The sequence below is a fragment of the Cricetulus griseus genome, chromosome 2 (assembly GCF_003668045.3).
Source record: "Cricetulus griseus strain 17A/GY chromosome 2, alternate assembly CriGri-PICRH-1.0, whole genome shotgun sequence".
NCBI lineage: Eukaryota > Metazoa > Chordata > Mammalia > Rodentia > Cricetidae > Cricetulus > Cricetulus griseus.
Window position 1 is genome coordinate 150,259,678 of NC_048595.1, and position 18,258 is coordinate 150,277,935.

Sequence of the window (18,258 nt, forward strand, 5' to 3'; positions counted from 1 at the left end):
CTCCATGGCATCTGCATCAGTTTCTGTCTTGCTTGAGCTCCTGTCCTGATTTCCTTCAGTGATGAACAGTTATGTGGAATGCTAAGTCAGAGGCCCCTTTCTCCCCAGTTTGGTTTTGGTCATGGTATTTCATTACAGCCATTGAAACCCTAAGTAAGACAGGAGGTGACTACAACTATTAAGGAAACTGTGTTACTGGTACAAATCAAAGCAGTTAACAACGTGTGTGTGTGTGTGTGTGTGCGCGTGTGCGTGCGTGCGTGCGCACTGTGGGCTGGAGATGGCTTAGCCCTTTAGAGCACTGCTGCTCTTCAGAGGATCCAAGCTTGGGTTCCCAACACACACTTAGTAGATTGGCTGAGATCTGGCTATAATGTAACTCCAGGTCCAGAGGATCCAGTGCCCTCTTCTGAACTCTGTCGGCACCAGGCTTGCAGGTAGTGCACATACACACATGCAGGCAAAACAGTCATATACATAAAATAAATCTTAAAAAAAAATAAATAAATGGGGTTGGCTAATACCAACAGTTTTTAAAACACAGAAGTAGGTGAGAATTCAGACGACCAAGCAGATACCAAGGATTTAGAAGATGAAGCTAAGCACCAGGACTTGGAGACTCCTATTTTAAGGCATTACTTGTTGCTTGCAAAGTCATTTAAAAAGCTCTTGCTAAGGTATCCCTGAGCCTCACTCACTCCCACAACCTGCTCTCTCCGCCCCACCAGAAACGGAGGGGGGGCGGGTGGAAAATAACCGGAAGGGGCGGGGCCTACAGAGCGCCTTGGGGTTGCGGCAAACTCCGCACTTCCTTTCCGCGCAACGCTCCGGAGTGCAAACTGCTCGTGAAGCATGGCGGGCGGCCTAGGCCCGAGGCCCGGGGCTGCGGAACCCGGCCGGTCCTCGGGTACTTCCAGGTGCGAATCCCTGTGTGCCCACCCCGTCGGGGCGAGGCGGGGCGCCCAAGTGGCGGCGCCGGTCCCTTGCCGGGTACGGTGGGCCGCATGGCCTGGTCGGCGCAGCCCGTTGGGTGCCCGCGCGTTCGTGCTTTTAAGTAATCTGCAAATCTTAGCTGAACTCGCTAGGTGGACAACAGCGTCTGGCGGCCCCTAGTTAAAAGGCCTGCGCCTCAGGACACTTCCAAGTGCGGGGAGGAGCGGCTGCTTTTGGCGGCAGCTTTCGCTGGGCCTGCACCGTGGCTGGTGCCCCTTTTGTGTCCCCAAGAAACGCCACCGTGCAACCTGTTTCAGGCTTCTTAGTGGGTGGCCTGTTTTCCTGTAGGACAGTTTTTATAGAGCTGTGGAATATTGCTTCTTAGAGAATAAGACCGTCAATTTTAGATCTTGTAAGTGCGCTCTAAAAGAGGTTTTGAAGTTGTAACAATATTTGAATTTTGAAAGCCCACAGTGTGGGGATGCTGGCTATAAGAAATAGTGATTAAGTTCTGAAGTATGAAGAATACGACGCAACATTTCAGAACTAGCATAGTGAGTGCACTTTCCTGTTAGCATTAATAAACCAAGTTAGGTACTCTGGCTTCCTATTCACTCAAGCATTTCAAGACAAGAAAGTGATCCAAGTTTCTAGTCTTAATTTTACAGGTCTTCATAAGTCATCTCCAGTAACTGGTTCAGTGAGTTAGTGTCTTGGACTTCTGTAGACCATTTGTGACCCTTGCCCTACTCTTTGGTGTTGTAGTGTGAGGTGTGGTTTACACAACTGTAATTATCTAGCTTTTCACCTGTAAGCCCTGAGACTAATGAGCAAGGGCCTGGGGCTTAGTGAATCCTTGTCTTAAGCCACTACTGCCACACTAAGGGTGTGAATAAAATGTTGTGTCCATGACTGATGACAGCTGAGTTTCTTAACCCAGGACTGGCAGCTCAAAGGTGTCCCCATCCATAACAGGCTGCCCTCCCCACTCCCCATTACCTAGTTGAGAAAATGCCCTACAGGCTTCAAATGAGTTAACAATCAAATGTTTAATTTTTAGGTGCAGCAAAACCTGTTTCTTGTGAAGATGCCTGAACAAATGTTTTCCAAATAAAGGAATGTGATTTAAACAAGCCACCAGGACTACAGTTGCTAGCAACAAGGTACAATACTAAGGTGTGTGTGGGTTTTTTCTTTGTGGTTTTGTGTATTCAACACAGGATCTGTGGCTTAATAGCTGGCACTATGATGATTTGTCTGCCGTTTACCCAACTGAGGGTTTCTTTGAAGAGGTAATCTTAAGACTGAGATGCCAGCAATGTATCGATTATATGTGAATTCTTGAGATGTGATGAAATTGTTTTTGAAATGTGTACTTTTTTTTTTTTTTTTAATCCAGCATGTAGGTCGCTGCCCCTTCAGTAGCTGTGATGTTTACAAACACTTCAATGTTTTGGGTAAGTTTGCTCAGTCACATCTTTTGATTGAACAGTATATGATACCACCCGGACTGGGGCCAATTCCTTTTGAAATGTCTATTGGTATTCTTTTTAAAGTCGTTAAGATGAATGCCTGGGGTTCTGACTGTCCCTTTCTTTTTCTTTCGGGAAGGTGCAGCACACATGTTGGATGTAAAATGAAGAATTGGTCAAGAAACCATGAACAGAAGCAAATGATGAGAATTAGTATTTTATTTGATACTAATAAATAATAAATTATGTAGAATTTTAATTGCAGTGGGCAGTAATTTATTAGCAAGCGCAAGCTGGTGTGTTTGTAGGTAAAGTGTTGGTTTCTGGTGGCTGACATGGATGGAACTTTTTTTCACAATGCCGTGTTCTCTGCTGTACACTGGTGTAAACTAGTACTGAAATACAAAATTTTGTTGTTGGTTTTAGATACTTAGATTATTTGTGTATTTGATAATTATGGAGGAGCCACATTTCACTCTGAATGGCATTCTAATAGATAGCTTGAGACAGTACATATCTGAAGCATCACTTCATAATCCCTCATACATTAACCAAGGCTTGTAGAGGTGTGGAAAGTAATTCTTTGCTCAGATTGATTATTCATCACTAGAAAAGAGAGTTGTCCCAGGTCCACATGTGGCAATAAACTGTTGAAGCTGCTCTTGGCACTGAGTCAGGTAGAGATCTCTTTGCTCTAAATATTCTTCATTGTACAGTTCAAATGGAAATAGTGCATTGGGAGCAACACAAAATGCTGTGGCCCCTAAATGAAGAACAGAATAACAGTGTAAATGAGACTTACAAACTAAAACTGGAAATGTCTGAACAAAAATAAAGGTTTAAAAGTTCTGAACTGTTGAATCTGACTCTTTTGAGTTTAAATTTTATTTTTGGTCTTGAGGCAGTCTCTTACAATATAGCTGGCTTGTCTTTACCTCTTAGTTCTGTGATTAAAGGTGGAACTGGCTGACTTAAATATAAAAGAATCTTTAGTATGCATCACTCAACTTGGTTCTGGATCATTCCCCATGTCCTCTGTATTATGGAATCCTCACCTCCTGGGACTTAACCTCTGATCACTCCCCACCATTTGGTTGGTCTTACACTCATCCACAGGCTGCTCTCCACTACAAGCCTATGACGGCATGCACAGTGGTAATGACTTTGTGTACTATTTTTGGTTTGCTGTGTATCAAATACTTTAGAATTATATTTTAAAAAGCCCCTTCCTGCATCATACATCCTCTCCAACTAGTGCCCCCATTTTGTTCCTTATCTCCAACATTCAGTTATCTGTGTGGGCTGTCTCCATAGCCACACATCCACTCCTATTCCAGCTCCAAACAGCTCTGATCATGGGCATTACAGCCTCTGGTTTAGCAGATGCAATCATAAATCTCAATAGCATGTGTCCAGTGACCACTCAGTTTGAAAACCTTTTCTTGGCATCTAGAATACCAGTTTTCTTCAGTACATTTCTAAACACTGGAATTCTTACATGGCAGTAATGAAATTTCATCCCCTTGACTTTGAATACTATCTCTGTTATCCTAATCTTTCTTGATTAGAACTTGCCTAAGATCCAGATTTTTCTGAGTATGTGCATGTATCGTGGGTGAGTGTACAAATCAGAGGACGGCTTGAGGAAGTAGGTTTATCTTCTACTCTGATTCACTGTTTGCAGTACATGACTACCCACTGAATCATCTTTTCATCCTAAAATTGTTTTGTCTATTGGGATTGGTAGAATTTTATTTTTCTCATTGTTTCTAGTCTTGGTAAAGAGCAATATAATTTCCCATTAGGTAGGGACCCTGAACACTTACCACTATTTCCTCCATCCTGCACCCAGGTCCTAATCTAGTTGATTGCAAAGTCTATAGGATTTTGCATCCAAGGTCTATCTCTCACTAATTTCAATTTCTACTCTTCATCCAGTCAAAGCTTCCATTACAATTGCATAGAGTGTGACAACACAGTCCACACAATTTCTACCGTTCACATCATTAATCCCAGCATTCAGGAAGAAGAGGCAGGTGGATCTCTGAGTGAGGCCATCCTGGTCTACAAAGTAGGTTCCAGGACAGCCAAGGCTACATAGAAACCCTGTCTCAACAACAAAGATTCACCACAGACAATTACATTTCAAAATATAATTGATAGTTGGTCTTTTTTTTTTTTAAGATTTATTTATTATGTACAGTGTTCTGCCTGCATGCCAGAAGAGGACACTATATGTCATAATAGATGGTTGTGAGACACCATGTGGTTGCTGGGGATTGAGTTCAGATCCTGTGGAAGAGCAGCCAGTGTTCTCAACCTCTGAACCATTTTCCCTCACCCCCTAATATTTGGTCTCTTAAAACAGTGAGTTTCTTCTCATTTGTTCTAGGACCAGAACCCTAGCTACCATATTGAGGCTTGCAGGCCTGGCCCTATTTTCCCTTATAACTTGACTGGTCTTTGCTTGATTGGCAATGTTTTAGTCACCCTGGATCTCTCTGAATTAATTGTAGTGCCCTCTACCTGGATATTTCATCCTTGAGGTAAAATAACTTCCTTATAGAGGCCTCCTTACTTTTCTTAACTCGTGAAGTCTTATATTCTCAATAGCAGTTATCTCATTTGTGTTAAATTCAGCTGACCACCTCCCCACACACATGACTGACAGTGTCCAGTTTCAAGGACACAGAAGCTGGGCCCTAACACCATCTTTCTCTTTTAGACTTTCTATTTTCAATTTTTTGTCCTTTGTCTTTCCCTTTTTTTTTTGTATACTTTGAGCAGTATCTTTTACTTGATATTTTATATTTTTATTTCTCCATCTAATATTTTATGTACTTGTTGTCCATTTGGCAATTTATACTTTTTCCTATATTCTTTGTTTCCCTTCTCTCTACTATGATTTGTTGTATTTGAACTTTATCTGATTTTTAAAATAAGACTCAATATTTTAGTTTTTATTTTCCATCTTACATTTTTAAAGTTTGCTTTGAACTGTCACAATTGGAAAATCTTTTACCCTTTTTACAATAACCTCTTGGTCTTTTAACTTCTCCATTACATTCACCAGTCCCCTTTTCCCTTATATTTATTTGATCTTGCTTGTCCTTTGTTTTTCCTTTGCTTGCCTCCTACTCTTCTCTCCCTCTTTGCTCTTTACTATTTTGGGGAAAGAAGCAGTGTGAGGACAGGGTATTGGGAGGGCTCTAGGGGAAGGGACTTAGTAATGACAGTAAGAAAGTATAATGACATTTGTATGAAAATACCTAAAGGAACCTTATCACTAATAAAGTAATACTGTTGCATGAGTAATAAATGAAAGCCACATGAAATATTGCCACATGATATTTAGGGAGCTTTTAAACACTGTTTTAATTAAGAGTTAAAAATCACCAACACCTAACTGAAATTCATCAACTAAAGGGATTAAAGAAGACATCTCTTTTTACTTCCCTTAAATGCTTTCTTAAATGTGTCAACATAGTTGAAACATAGTTATATTCTACCACAAGGATACTCACTATCACAAAATCTCAATATACTTAACAGTTATATAAAATTAGCAACACCCTCCTTCCTTTATTTATTTTTTTTTTTTAAAGACAAGTTTTCTTCGTGTAGTCCTAGCTGTCCTGGAACTCACTCTGTTGATCAGGCTGCCCTTGAACTTAGAGATCAGGTCCCTGCCTCTGCCTCCTGAGCGCTAGGATTAAAGGTGTATGCCACCATCACCTGGCTGGCAGCACATTTCTTTATGGCATATAAAATGATGTATCTGATTTGAAAAATACGGCCTTAAAATAAGACAAATAAAAATATATATCCCTACTATTTAGTATTTGTTGGAACCAGTGTTTCATCTAAACTACTTCAGGATGACAATCTTTTCTACTACTAATCATTAACTCTATAACCTACTCCATGAAGTTTACAATCTATCTCCTTTGTAAAGGACACACAAATTTGTAGATAATGATTTATAAGTCTTGTGGGCTTGAAGTATTCATGGATCATAGGTTAAATGCTTGGCTTAGTCTGGGGGCTGAAGGAAATCACTCAGTGGTTAGGAATGCTTGTAGAGGTTAAGGATGCTTGCAGGGTTAGGAATGCTTGCAGAGGTTAGGGATGCCTGCAGTGTTAGGAATACTTACAGTTAGGAATGCTTGCAGTGATTAGGAATGCTTGCAGTGGTTAGGAATGTTTGCAGAGGTTAGGAATGCTTACAGTATGGGATGCTTGCAGAGTTAGGAATACTTACAGTTAGGAATGCTTGTAGTGGTTAGGAATGCTTGCAGTGCTAGGGAATGCTTGCAGAGGTTAAGAATGCTTACAGTTAGGGATGCTTGCAGTGTTAGGAATGCTTGCTACTTTTCAGCACTGTGGTGGCTGAGGCTTGAAGATGGAAAGTTAAAGGTGACCTGGACCCTGTGGTGGGGCTTAGTCTCACAAATCACTTAATAGGAATCATAATAAGGTCTTTATTATCAGATGACACTGCCACCTGGCATGATGGCACACAGCTGGAGTCCCAGGACTTAGAGGCTGAGGTGGTATGATTTTGAGATCACAGCCAGCCTGGACTATATGGTGAGACTCTGTCTTGAACAAACAAAAATATATTCTATAAACACTAAGTGTTTGAATTCAAGTAAGCCATATCTAATAACAATAAGGATTTGTTACTTTGAGTATTTAAATGCAGGTAATAATTTAATAAGCTAGGAATATTTAGGAATCATTAGTGAATTACCATATTTCAGTGTGAGAGAGATTTCAAACAGTAAGGCTGCAATTAGCACGTCTTCTTTGAGCACTTTATTCCTTAAGTTCAGTCGAGCATGAGCTTCAGATAGAGAAACTCTAAAAAGGAAAACAGGTTAATAAAAACATGTCAATACTACAAAAAAATCACACATTTAAACAGGAACAGAACAAGACATGACATGAGCCACGTGTTAGAGGTCAGCATACTGGTTTTTGTTTGTTTGTTCCCTTTAAGCTATTTCTTTGCCACCAACTTAAATAAATTGTGCCAGAAGAAGCAAGTTAAAAAAAAAAAAATTGGCTTCCACTTAGCATTCCACATCCCCTGCCCCAAGTTCTGCTTCAATCAATATACAGTAGGGGGAATAAGCCTAACTAATATCTCTCATATATGTATAGATGTATAGCTATATAACTGCTTGGTGCTTCCATCAGCTCCTCATCTATCTAAAGTCCCCATGGAATCATACAGTTCAAAGTTCTTGTCACGGAAGCGAATTCTAGCCATGGCATCCTGAACTACTCATTACCTTTAAACAAACACTTCTGTTCACTACTTCCCGAATGACTGACTTCTTTAAACATGTAAACTGCTTTCCTTGCCTGAGATACCTCCTTTTAGTTTCATCAGACAGGTATGAGGTACAAGAAACTGAAGTTGAGTCTGTAGAATTTACTGACTGGATGACTTTGGCACATATTAACTTTGAATGTGTGAACAAAATGAGACTACTAAGTAAGATAAAAATTTCTGTAACCTACAAAGTTTATATAAATCTGGGCTGAAATTAGTGTTGTAGTTTCCACCAACTGATCTCTAGTTCTCTGCTGGAACTAGAGATCAAAATGTGACAACTCCCTCTCCTCTCCTCTCCTCTCCTCTCCTCTCCTCTCCTCTCCTCTCCTCTCCTCTCCTCCCCTACCCTCCCCTACTCTCCCCTACCCTCCCTTACCCTCTCCACTCTCCCATCTCCTTCCCTCTCCCCTCTCCGTCTCCCCTCCCCTTCTCTTATGCTCTTTATGGCGACTGACCATGGTGGTCAGCCATTAACCCTGTTCCTCTTCTCTCTTAGTCTCCCTACTCTGCTGGGCCTATAATAAACTGGTTAATATGTCCAAAAAAATGTGACAACTCTTCAGATAGCTCAGTTAACATTTACAGTTGCCCCGTGGTTTCTGTTTTCCAAGGTAAATATTTCGGTACCTGTAGTGGCATGAGGGCTAGTGTTGTGCCTCAAAGGTATGAGTCCCTGGGTTCCAGCCTAAACACACACACACAACACACACACACACACACACACACACACACACACACACACTGTCATGATTTTTTTCTTTTTTTGAAACAGGGTCTCTATTTAGCTCTAGCTATTTTGGAACTTGCTACTGGGCTGGCCTTAAACTCACAGATCCACCTGCCTCTGCCTTCTGAGTGCTAGTAAAAGATGTGCACCACATCTGGTGAAACATAATTTTCATTTCTTCAATATTCTAACTACTTATGACCAGATTTGGTTAACCTTTACAACGTAGTACTGTGTGTCTGTCATTTGACTGTCAGAGGTAAGGTAGAATTATCATTCACTTGCTCTTAACACATGTTCTATTAATACTGCCTAAAATGATAAGTCACATTACATGCTTGTTCATGTTAATCATGAAGAGAATGAAATCACATGCATGCCTTTCTCATATTAAGTGGCATTCCCCTCTTCCCACACATTCACACTTTACTAGAAAGCTTGGGAACCTAGTTGGAGAGTCCACATTTATTGTTAACCTTTTTCTTGCTAGATGAAGATCATAATTATAATCTGTGAAGGTCTCTCAACATATCTTAAAATATATTTGATTATTGTGACCCTAATGTCCTCATTTAAAATCCTGAAAATATGTTTGGGACCTTCATAATAGGAGAAATGAATATTCTATCAAAGAGGGAAACTGAAGACATGAGTTTTCTGGGTAGTAAGGGCCCTTTTACCACACTAGTCCTTAGACTCCGGCTCCACTCCTAGCATTTTCCCATACAATATGAAAAGGTAGAGTTATACTAAAACTAATTCAGCCTGATGTTTGGGTCGATATAGTCATTTGTAAAGTGAGTTTATAGAACTTATCTTGCTACAGACAAAAGACAGCATGACATAGTGGAACTTCCAAAACTGAAGCAATATAGTTTGTCTGAGTATTATTTTTTTTTAAGATTTATTTATTTATTATGTATACAACATTCTGCTTCCATGTATATCTGCACACCAGAAGAGGGCACCAGATCTCATAACGGATGGTTGTGAGCCACCATGTGGTTCCTGGGAATTGAACTCAGGACCTCTGGAAGAGTAGTCAGTGCTCTTAACCTCTGAGCCATCTCTCCAGCCCCTTATCTGAGTATTATAACTATGACTTCATTACATAATTCTGGTTAGCATTTGAAAATTTTTATTAAGGAGTTGATTTTTACCATGGCTTACCTTTTGCATTTTAAGCTTTATTTAAATAACCATATAATTGAGGAAAGAAATTAAACATATCTACCTTTTACAAACCCATACTTAGTGCTTCATCTATTTTATTTTATATTGCAGTTATAACAAGAGTGCTACATTAACTTGTTTATTGGATTATTTTACTCTTGATCTTTATATTTGAGGTTATATTTTACTATATCAAATGAAATAATGGCCTATAAGGGACTATAAATTATGATAAGGTAGCATCATAATACCACATATCACAACACAGAGAACTGTGGTGTGGCTGTTAAAATAGAACTAGATAATCTTTCTCTGTGTGTATAATTCCATTTGGGGAAACAGAATGTGTTCATTATCAATATAAAATGTATCTGTATGCTTATGTCTGTGTTTAACATCCTGACTTAAATGGGCTGGAGAGAGTTCAGTCTTGGTAAAGTGCTTGCTCCATAGGCATGAGGGCCCAGGTTCAGTCCCCAGCACCCACAGAAAGAAATCTGTGCAGCTGTGGGAGCTACAATGCCAGTGCTAAGGGCGGGGAAAGGAGGCTCCCTGGAGCTTGCGAAATAGCTAGTCTAGTTCAGTAAATGAGCTCCAAGTTCAGAGTCTCTGTTTCAAAAACACAAGGTGGAGAGTGACTGGGGAAGACACCTGACATCAACTCTGCCTCCTTGCTCCCACTCCATACATGTTTACACATACACAAGTATGTATGCATTTGCATACATACAAAAACCAGTGTGTACACACACATCTACACACCCATTTACACGCTCAGGGAGGTAGCTCAGTGGATAAAGTTCTTGCTGTACAAACACAAATACCTGAGTTCAATTCCCAGAACCAGTGTTAAAAACTGAGTCTGGTGGTACATGACTGTAATTCCAAACGCCGAAGAGGTAGAGATTGGCCGATCCCTGGGGATTCTGGCCAGCCAACTTAGTTTACTTGGTGAGCTGCAGGCCAGGCAGGGTAAGATCCTGTCTCAAATACAAGGTGGATGGTATCTGAGGAATGATACCAGAGGCTGATCCATACCTTCTACATATGGCCACACACCCACACACATGAAAAAATGTATATTTGCTGTTTTTTTTTTTTTTTTTAATCTATAGTTCTTACCTAGCATAGGCTGGCTTTGAGCTCACTCAGTAGCTAGAGATGACACTCCTGCCTCTATTTTCTTAGGGCTTAGATTATAGGTGAGCACCATGCCCATTTTAGGTGGAATTGGGGATTGAACCCAGGAACTAGTGCATGCTACGCAAATACTCTACCAACTTAGCTACATCTTCAGCCTATGATGATATTTGAATAGATAATTCTGGAAGTATTCATTAAAACTTAACTGTGATTTTATCTCTGGGGGGACAGATAGGAATAGATAGTGTTAGGATTTGTGATGATTGTAATTTCTTTTATAAGAATTATCCATTATTTACTTCTTAAAACATAGCAATGTATTTATTAAAGTATTTTAAAGTACACGTAACAGGTCTGGGAATAAGGCTTGCCTTGCATGTAGAAGTCTTGTGTTCAATCCTTGACACCACGCTAAATACATAAAGTGTAAGGAACAATGTAGTGTCTCTATTGGGGAGGAAGGTTTGAGGAGTTGAAGGGGAGGGAATGGAGGTGGACATATGAATGGATCCACATATGAATATTAAATAAATTACTTAATAGGAAAGTTTCTTTAGGTCCAAGTATAACATACTCAGAACACAGACAACTACATTAAAAAGCAATCATTTACATTGAAATCTTTGCACTTTTCTCAGGTATATCTCATATGGAGGATCCAATAAAAACAAATTAGGGAAAATTATTAGTGGTACAAATGACTTAAAATATAACAATTAAGTCATATTAAATTCTTCTGAGACAAATAATCAACCAACCATAAACCAGAGAGACAAATACAAAAACAAAGTAAGTCAATTAAACTATCTAAAAGTCAGTTTTGGCCTTACAACCCGAGGTGAGTACCTACAAGTGTTTTAGTGCAGATGCTGACAGCTTCGACCCATGGATGGAATCTGTTCTGATTCTACGACTCGCTAGGTAATAGCCATGAATCATTCTTTCGGCCTCCAAGCTGAATTCCATAATCAAATTCTTTGCAAAAGCCAATAGCTAAGTTAAAAATATAAAAATTAAAGAGATTTAGTTTTAATATGGACCCATAATTCCAAGGTGTACTGGCATTTGATTTTTAAGTTTCTGTAACTTTTACATCAAATATAAGTAAATATCTGGGCCATTTCCAATCCACTGAGCACAGTCATTATGTTCCTCTTGTAAAAAATATTTGAGTTTACCTAGAATAGCCTCTCTCACGGGACTGAACGGCTGGCTGATTTTGGTGTTTCCAATGGGGGAAGATCTTGCCTCTCCCAGAAGCTCATGTCTCTTTTGAATGGTTAATTCCTTGGCAGTTCATTTCTTCATAACTTTCTCTCATTTTCCTTAGAACTAACCCCCCCACTACCCCTCCATCTTTTCAAAGGGCCCTTAGTTACACACTGGCAGTGAATTAGAGGTGCTGTGTTACTGCAATAAATCTGAGCCCTGATGACTCGGAGTTCTGGATAGAAGATAATTCTTTTTGAAAAGTTCACGTGTTTATCTGGGGATGTGTGCAGTGTGCATTTGCCCTGGAATGAGTATAGTGTTCTGGGCACTGAACTTGGGTGGTCAGGCTGGACAGCAAGCTGAGCCACACCAATGGCTGGAGAATGATTCTAAAACATAGCAAATAACACTGTCTCTCTGAGTCTGCTTGCTGTTCTTTCTTCGTCTATAATTCCCAGTTCCTTAGATCCTTATTTTACCACATGGTTTTCAGGTTTTTTGTTGGCTTTACAATCTTAGCTGTTTTCTTCCTTTTTAAGAAACTCCTAAGACCCAAGGAAAGATCAAACATGACTAGGATGCTATTAATTATAGTTTATACCTATTTTTCTAGTACAGTGGGGTTTGAACTCTGGGCCATACACAGCTAGGAAAGGAATGTTCTGGGCTACATTGGCATCCTTATTTTCTGTATTTTACTTATAAGCTCTTTAAGAAGTATATTGCTATATCCTGGATTGGATGTATCCTGTCTGTTCTTCTGCAATTTTCTCCAGGCCTCAGAACTGGATGATGACAACACAGTAGCTCTCTCTAAATTTTACTCTACAGTGGCATGATGATGCTACCTCAACTGTCTTTTAGAAAGGATTTATTGTCCCAAGAGTGTTGTTAACAGTGTTTTCCAGATGTCAGCCCCTTCTGGGATTGCTTCAGGACAGCCCATATCATGTGTCCATGCAGAAGTTAAGAGTAGCTTCTTGAAATACATCTATTTTTGTCTGAAGGTAGGCAACTCTGATGGGTCTCTTGAGCTCCAGAGCTTCCTGGAGTCTTCCAGATGCCAGCACTCACTTGCCTCACAGCTTGACCCTAACCCTGCCCAGCCTGGCTTCCTGCCCTCCTGAGATAATGATAGAACACTTCTCTATATACTGAGTCCTCAGCAAATTTTATGCTCTTTGATTTCAGTGTGGCAAATAGATTTTCCATTTTTACTATTTCATATCCACAATAAAATTCACAATTGTTCTCTTCTACCTGAGCCTTAAAGGCTTTTTGCAAACTGATAAAGCCTCAAGATTCCATAATACATTTTGCTCTAGACAAGTCAGTTTTCTCATACTTCCCAAATATATTAATTTCTACTTCTGTGTCTTTGTTTTTACTGTTAATTTCTGCCTAAAACACCCACTATTCTTGCCATAAAATTTCTTTTTACCATCTCATAATGCCCAGGTAAATTCTCATTTTTTCCTAAAGTTTTCTTGAATTCTATATTCATATTTCTATTCTGAATTCCATGTATATTTGGAGACAGCAACATGAAGCTCAGCACTTAAGTTGCCCCCAAATGTTTCATGTACCTCTCTCAATTAAATAACAGACTACTTTAAAAGGACATTCAATAGTCAGGAAGTGTGAATAAATATGCTTACATGGCCTAGCTTAATTTTCTATAGAATTATTCTATTTTAACATAGTGACTTTAAAAAATATTTGTGTATTTATTTGAGACAGGGTTTCTCTGTAGCACTGGCTGGCCTGGAACTAGCTCTGAAGGCCAGGCTGGCCTCGAACTCAAAGATCAACCTGCCTCTGCCTCCTGAGGGCTGGGATTAAAAAGGTGTGTGCCACCACTGCCTGGCCAACATTGATCTTTTTAAAGCTATGAATATTGGGACAGTAGTAGAAATAATAAACTTAACATTTTAACATTAAAGTGTCCTCACACAGCTGTTCAGGAAGCAAACTGGTATAAGAACACCAACTAAGCATGGTTGCAATGCCTGTTGTAATCTTAGCCCTTGAGAGGTAGAGAGAAGCAGATGATCACCCTTGGGTGAGTTCTGAATAAAGCTAGCCTGTGATACATGCAACCTTGTCTCAAGAAGAAACAAAACAAAACAGAACTAGATAAACAAAATCCTAGAAGAAGAAAAAGATAATGCCCAAATAAACTTCTATTTAAATTAAGAAATGGGGCTCAGTGAGTAAAGGCACTTGTTCCCGAGCCTGGCAACCTGAGTTTGATCCCCAGAAACCACAGGGTAGAAGAAGAACCTGCATTCTACAAGTTATTCTTTGACCTTTATGTATATGCTGGGGTACACTATGCCCACACACATGAAAAATCTGTGTGAGTGCGTGCAAATAAATGTAAAAATAAAAGATGAAAAAATTGAGAAACAATGCAATAGACATTCTGGGCAAGCATTTTATCTTCCTTTACCTTTTCAAAATCTTCAGTCGTGAACTGTTTAGAAGCTAAATAAAACAACCCTTGGGGATCCATAGCTTTCTTTAATGTATGTTGCACAGTAGGAAGAAATGGGTGGCAAGGAGATGATTCATTGCAGTTAATCAACAATCCAAATGCCTCCACAAGATTAGCTGGAATCAAACTGCAATCCTATATAACCAAAAGGTAAGACAAACAATAATTGGAAATAGTTAAATAGAAATTGATCATTATATTATTTAACCTATTTAGGGATTATTTCATTATTAGCTAGAGTTTAAAGTAATTTCTGAAAAATTGTGAAATTTATGGGAAGCAACTTTTTAAGAAAGTTCTTAATGAGTATTTATTATATGTTGTTTATTAAAGCCTTCCGGGGCTCAGTCGGTAAAATGCTTGCTGAATGAGGGGCATTGAACTCTGTGCCCCAGAACCCATTAGAAAGGCTGAGTGCACAGCAGGGGCCTGTACTCTCATTGCTGAGGCAGCAGAGACACAACGACCCCTGGTGAGTTCCAGAGAGAGACTCTGTCTTAAAAACTAAGGTAGACTGTAATTAAGGAAGACATCTGAGTCAACCTTGACCACACACACACACACACACACACACACACACACACAACACACACACACACAGAGAGAGAGAGAGAGAGAGAGAGAGAGGGGGGGGGGAGGACTATTCAAACAAATTTCTACTGACTGGACATCTAATTTTCATGATTGAAAATTTAGGAGTGGAGATGTACCTCAGACAAAACAAAAAATAAACATTAAAACTATTATCAAACAGTTGGCTCGTTATTCAGTTGTAATATCTGATACAGTATATATGCATTAACAACAAAACACTATGAAGTCATATTGCTGGATATAATAGTGCATGTCTGCATCCCAGCGCTCATCACTCAGAGGAACTGCTAGTTTTAGGCCAGTCTGGGCTGTATAATGAGTTACAACATTGCCTTGGTTATATTGTGAAGTCTTACCTAAAAAACGAAGAGGAAGAAATATAGGAAGGAAGAAGTTGGAAGGGGAGAATATGAAGACAAAGAAACAGTTCTCTGAGAAACATTTAAAAGCATTTTTTCTTTTTGAGATAGTTTCATGTAGACCTGGATGGCCTCAAATTCACTATGTAGCTGAGTTTGCCCTTGAATTGTAATCCTCCTGCTTCCAGATCCCAAGTGCTAGGATTACGGTAAGGTGGCCTCCAAAACAATATTTTTTTAAAGATTTATTTATTTATTACACATACAGTATCCTGCCAACGTGTTTGCCTACCTGCCAGTAGAGGACACCAGATCTCACTATAGATGGTTGTGAGCCACCAAGTGGTTGCTGGGAACTGAATTGAGGACCTCTGAAGAGGTCATCTCTCCTAAACAATATTCTAACAATAAAATAGTCAGAGGCCTTACCATCTGGCCAATCAGAGTACTGGTTTTTTGGACGTTTCTCCTTGAAGATGAATCCATATCAACAAAAGTCCAAAAGCTGCACTGAACGGGAAATGCCATTTGCTGGTCGACATCATCCCCAAACTTCTTTCCTGGGATGAACACTGTGAGGCTTCTGCTCTCCAAAACTGCGTCAGAAGACACGACCCTCGTGTTATCTACCAGTCAGATGTTGCATACCCTAACGGTTGTCACTGTCACTCTTTTAAGACTTTGTTATTCTAGTAGATGCTTTCCATGTCTACAAATCAATAACAAATATCATATGAAATGTTACTATCTAAAACAGATTGTTTTACAAGCCAGTGCTAAAATCACAGCACCTGCCATAAAAAAACACTGTGGTTAAGCATCTGGGTGGAACAGGCTGAGGACTAGGACACACACAGTCCAGGCTTTCATTTACCCAGGTTGGCCTCAAACTCACGATATAGCTGACCATAATCAGGAACTTTGATCCTCCTTCGTCCACCTCCCAAGTACTGGGATGATAGGTTTGTGCCACCAAGCACAATGTATGCAGCACTTGAGACAGAAAGCAGGGCTGTGTGCAGGCCAGGCACACACTCAACTGAGCCACATTTCCAACTCAGTAATGTCCTTTTATGTGGTTAAAAATGTTAGAAAACAGAAGACAAAGATGATATGATCCATAACTGAGGAAAAGTGTATTTCAAACTCAGCATGTTCAAAACCAAAGTCACCAAAGCCCTCTACCACTTAAAACACAAACAAAAAGTAGAAATCTTACATTTTTATCTTTCCTTCACACTTTATAGCATTTCATCTACTGATTTAATCTTATTCTTAGGATTCTAACTCACAAATGGATTTCAAATTAATCTTTTAATTCATTTAACAGTTTTTTTTGTGTTCACATGTTACACTTCTGTAACTATGAAAAAAATACCTCATATAGGCCCTTCAAGAGAAGGCTCAATTGGCTGTTGTTCTAGAGGTTTTAGTCTATCACGGAGGGAGGACATGATAGACAGAGTGGCTCACATCACAGTAGTCAAGAAAGAGAGAGAGAGTGCTGTGCTCGGTACCTCCAGGGGAAGGTGCCACCTCCACACAGGCTTATTCTTCCTTCCTTAATTTATCCTCTCTGGAATGTCTTCCAGACACACTCAGAAGCGTGCTTTGTTAATTTCTTGGGTATGTCTCAACCCATTCAATGTACAGTCATGACTAACTATCACATTATACTTTTCTTTCCCTTGAATTGTAAATATTTAACCTGATAGAAATTGTCCACGAAGTTTTCACAATGATCATACTATTTGCTACTCCCACCAATGCACGAGAACTCACAGGTTCTACATCCTCAACAGTTTTCTTGTTAACTGTTGAAACTTTTTTGCCATTCTAGTAGGCAGGACTAGTTACAAAATTTGTGGAGCCCAATGTAAAGCAAAAATCTAGCATGCTGTTAAAAAGCAGGAAAAAAATACTCCTACTAAAGGCACTAATATGACCAGGCGTTGGTGGCACAGCCTGGTCCACAAGAGCTAGTTCCAGTTCAGGCTCCAAAGCTACACAGAGAAACCCTGTCTCAAAACACCAAAAAAAAAAAAAAAAAAAAAAAAAAAAAAAAAAAAAAGGCACTGATATGAACAGCTTTTACCTTCAAATGTATTTTATGTGACAGTTCATATTTATACTTCATTTTCTTAGAACATTACAAATAAGATATAATAGGAGTGATGTAGAAAAACCATACCGCTTATGCATTACTAGTGGGAATGTACAACTGGTGTTTTCCCTCTTGAAACAGTTCAATGGTTAACTGAAAAGTGATCCAGCAATTCCACTCTTGGATACACTCAAAGGAGCTAAGTCTAGGACTCAAACAAGTATTTGTACACCAGTACTGTGGTGGTTTGAATGAGAATGTTCCCTATAGACTCCCTACCATAATGGTAATGGTCTCTAACCCTTTGGAATCGTAAGCCACAAACGCTTTCTTTTATAAGTTGCCTTGGTCATGGTGTTTTATCACAGCAATAGAAAAGTAACTAAGACAAAAACCCATAGCAGATAATTCACAATAGCAAAAAGTAGAAACAAGATTTCTGTCAATACAATACAATATTTTTTAGCATTAAAATGAATGAAATTCTATTAATAGCCAATAAGTTCCTAAAGACAGAAAATGGAATAATATTGCTAGGGAGTTAGAATTTAATGAGTATAGAATTTGTATTGGAGAGATCAAACCATTCTGGAAATAGAGGGTAATGACAGATGTACACAACTATGAATGTACTGTCTTAGTGTCCATTGCTGTGAAGAGACACCACGACCAAGGCAACTCTTATAAAAAAAAAAAAAAA

The 18,258-nt window shown here is 39.3% G+C and overlaps 1 protein-coding gene, 1 long non-coding RNA gene and 1 other non-coding gene across 3 annotated transcripts in view; 2 read left to right on the forward strand and 1 right to left on the reverse strand.

Annotated features, from left to right (window-relative positions):
* The first annotated feature begins 788 nt into the window (after positions 1-788).
* LOC103163253 lies at positions 789-3,266 on the forward strand. The gene is made up of 4 exons (XR_003481926.2): positions 789-917; positions 1,994-2,109; positions 2,333-2,390; positions 2,545-3,266. It is a non-coding gene; the product is annotated as an uncharacterized LOC103163253 (long non-coding RNA).
* On the forward strand, positions 2,170-2,250 carry LOC113831028. The gene has a single exon (XR_003481961.1). It is a non-coding gene; the product is annotated as a small nucleolar RNA SNORD87 (small nucleolar RNA).
* Mcmdc2 (minichromosome maintenance domain containing 2) overlaps positions 2,972-18,258 on the reverse strand; it is a 32,932-nt gene continuing 17,645 nt past the window's right edge. The window contains exons 10-14 of the mRNA XM_027398865.2: positions 15,884-16,050; positions 14,457-14,636; positions 11,643-11,785; positions 7,159-7,268; positions 2,972-3,168 (exon numbers count right to left, since the gene is read on the reverse strand). Of these exons, the coding sequence (XP_027254666.1) occupies positions 3,002-3,168; positions 7,159-7,268; positions 11,643-11,785; positions 14,457-14,636; positions 15,884-16,050 (767 nt within the window). The 3' untranslated portion in view covers positions 2,972-3,001. The remainder of the gene's footprint in view (positions 3,169-7,158; positions 7,269-11,642; positions 11,786-14,456; positions 14,637-15,883; positions 16,051-18,258) is intronic.